This window comes from Poecilia latipinna, unplaced genomic scaffold (assembly GCF_001443285.1).
Source record: "Poecilia latipinna isolate Pla-1442-1.1 unplaced genomic scaffold, P_latipinna-1.0 Scaffold715, whole genome shotgun sequence".
Lineage (NCBI taxonomy): Eukaryota > Metazoa > Chordata > Actinopteri > Cyprinodontiformes > Poeciliidae > Poecilia > Poecilia latipinna.
The window spans coordinates 14,058-16,467 of record NW_015113331.1 but is presented as its reverse complement, the minus strand read 5'-3'; the positions used below and the strand labels follow the sequence as shown (position 1 = coordinate 16,467).

Genomic DNA, 2,410 nt, shown 5'->3' with positions numbered 1-2,410 from the left:
GGCGGGCCACATGTGGCCCGCGGGCCTTGAGTTTGACACATGTGCTTTAGTCCATATTTATGCCTTTATTACAGATTTTGTATCCAGTAAATTTTAAGATTTAAATAAAATCATGTTTAGTTGCTTTGTCATTTTTTACTGAAATACTGTAATTAGTTTTGGGGTATTTTTAAGGTTGACTATTTTAAAAATAATTGATCATAAATAAAAGTTAGAGATATTTCACTAAATTCTGATATGAAATTTACAACCATTAAGCTGAACACTGACAAATCATAGTAGTGTATCTCTAATATTTTTTTCATCTGTTACTTTATGAATTTCTACAGTATATAGTTCAGTTCTGCTGAAAAATAAAATTATTCTTCAGAACTTATATGTTTTTCATGTAAATCAGTCTTATTGCTTCGTGGCTGCTGATGGTGGAAGATTTTTTTATTTACATATAAAACTGAATTGATCTCTTTTGGTATGGATGGATGGTGAAATGCTGCTTTTCACGTCTAAGCAGATGAACAGAAGAGATTTTAAGTCTGACTTAATATCTACAGGACACAAAACACATAAATACAGAAATAAACAATTTTATTTTCAGGGATTAAACACATTAATTTTATCCAATTAATAAAAATTAAGCAATGATAAACAATCCCTGGAGTCCATGTGGCGTAAAAACACAACCTTCCTGTAGGGGGCAGCGTCCCATCACTAGCAGCTTAACGGTGAGGCATAATGAAAGCTTTATTCTGAAGTTTCACCTGAAAATCACTGACATGAAATCAGCTTAGATCCACAATGAGACAATATGTGTCGTTTGTGTCAGGATTCAACAAAACGTGTTCAAACAAGAATGTGGTTGAAGCACCAGTGTCACTTTTTCAACATGAGGAATCATTTGTCATAACCAAATTCACAGTCTATGCAGCTAAAAGCAACAAGGAGATAAGACAGCAGATATTATTATGCAGATCAAATGTTTTAGAGATGAATGTTGAAAAATGAACAAATTCAACAAAACTAGAATATCATAATTGAAGAAAAACAATTATTGCAGACTAATGATTTCTGAACAGTTTAGACATAAAACAACAATAATCAGAACTAAATCTGCAGGAGGATGAATTGGATTCTCTCTATTTGGGTTTAAAGAATTTAACAGTAGACTCCAATGATACATAAACCCCAGCGTGCAGCGGCTGAGTGAATCTGTTCTGGACTCTGTGAATCAGAGTCATGGTTTTAGAGACTCTGTAGAAGGACAGAACACCTGCTCTGTAGTCCAGGTACACTCCAACTCTGGAGGACCTCGGAACTCGGATGGAGGTCCAGAGGCTGTTGTGACCAAATTCATAACCATATTTGCAACATTCTAATGCCCAGGATTTCTCATTACTACCAAATGAAGATTCATCCCCTCCTCTGCTGATATCCTTGTATATAACTGCTATAAGAACCTGTAACCCTCTCCACTCCACCTCCCAGTAACACCGTCCAGTCAGACTCTCTCTACTCAGAACCTGCCAATAATCAGTGAATCTGTCTGGATGACTGGAATAAGACTGAAGTTGATCCATCCATGTCACCTTGCTTTTCCCCTCTGACAGTAACACTCGCATTTGTGCCGTGTTTGGATCCAGAGTGATTTTACATGAATACTTTAAGAAATCAGCTCTGGTGTTTGGTTCTGGTTCTGACAGTAGAACATCCACCTCAGTGATTTTCAGTGAGATGTTTGTCCATGAGTCTCTCAGGACGTCCTGTAGTTTCTCTCTGAGCTCTGACACAGCTGCTGTCACGTCCTCAAAGTGTCTCAGAGGACGGATGTTGATGCTGGATGAGTGTGTCGACTCCCTGAGTGCTGGCAGTGAGGGGTAGTTGAGGAGAAACTGGTTGTGATCCTCTGTGTGTGAGAGCTGCTCCAGCTCAGCATCTTTCCTCTTCAGCTCAGTGATCTCCTGCTCCAGCTTCTCCTCAACATCTTTGACTCGACTCACTTCAGTTTCCTGCTGGGATCTGATCTGCTGCTTCACCTCAGAGCTTCTTTCCTGGAGGAGACGGATCAGCTCAGTGAAGATCTTCTCACTGTCCTCCACTGTTTTATCAGCAGAGTGATTGATGGCCTCCACCTCCTGTTGAAGCAGCTTCACATCTTCCTCTTGGTCCTGGATTCTCTGATGGATTTGTTGTCGACTCCCCTGGAGCTCCTTCTGCTTCTCAGCCCTTTCTGCTGCAGCTGGGACTGTTTCATGGCCTTTATGTTCATCCATAGTGCAAAGAAAACAGATACACTGCTGATCAGTACGACAGAAGATCTTCATCACCTCATCATGACAAGAGCAGATGTTGTCCTGGAGAGTCTTGGAGGGATTCACCAGTTTGTGTTTCTTCAATCCAGGGATGTCACAGTGAG

General features: G+C 40.1%; 1 protein-coding gene across 1 annotated transcript; it reads right to left on the bottom strand.

The window, feature by feature from the left end:
• Window positions 1–725: 725 nt before the first annotated feature.
• On the bottom strand, window positions 726–2,393 carry LOC106955209 (tripartite motif-containing protein 16-like). The gene has a single exon (XM_015045250.1). The coding sequence runs from the start codon at window positions 2,316–2,318 to the stop codon at window positions 1,134–1,136; it is 1,185 nt and encodes a 394-aa protein (XP_014900736.1). The 5' UTR covers window positions 2,319–2,393; the 3' UTR covers window positions 726–1,133.
• Between the last annotated feature and the right edge of the window lie 17 nt (window positions 2,394–2,410).

Coding starts and splice junctions, on each gene's coding strand:
- LOC106955209 (XM_015045250.1), bottom strand. CDS start 2,318: ATGAAGATCTTCTGTCGTACTGATCAGCAGTGTATCTGTTTTCTTTGC.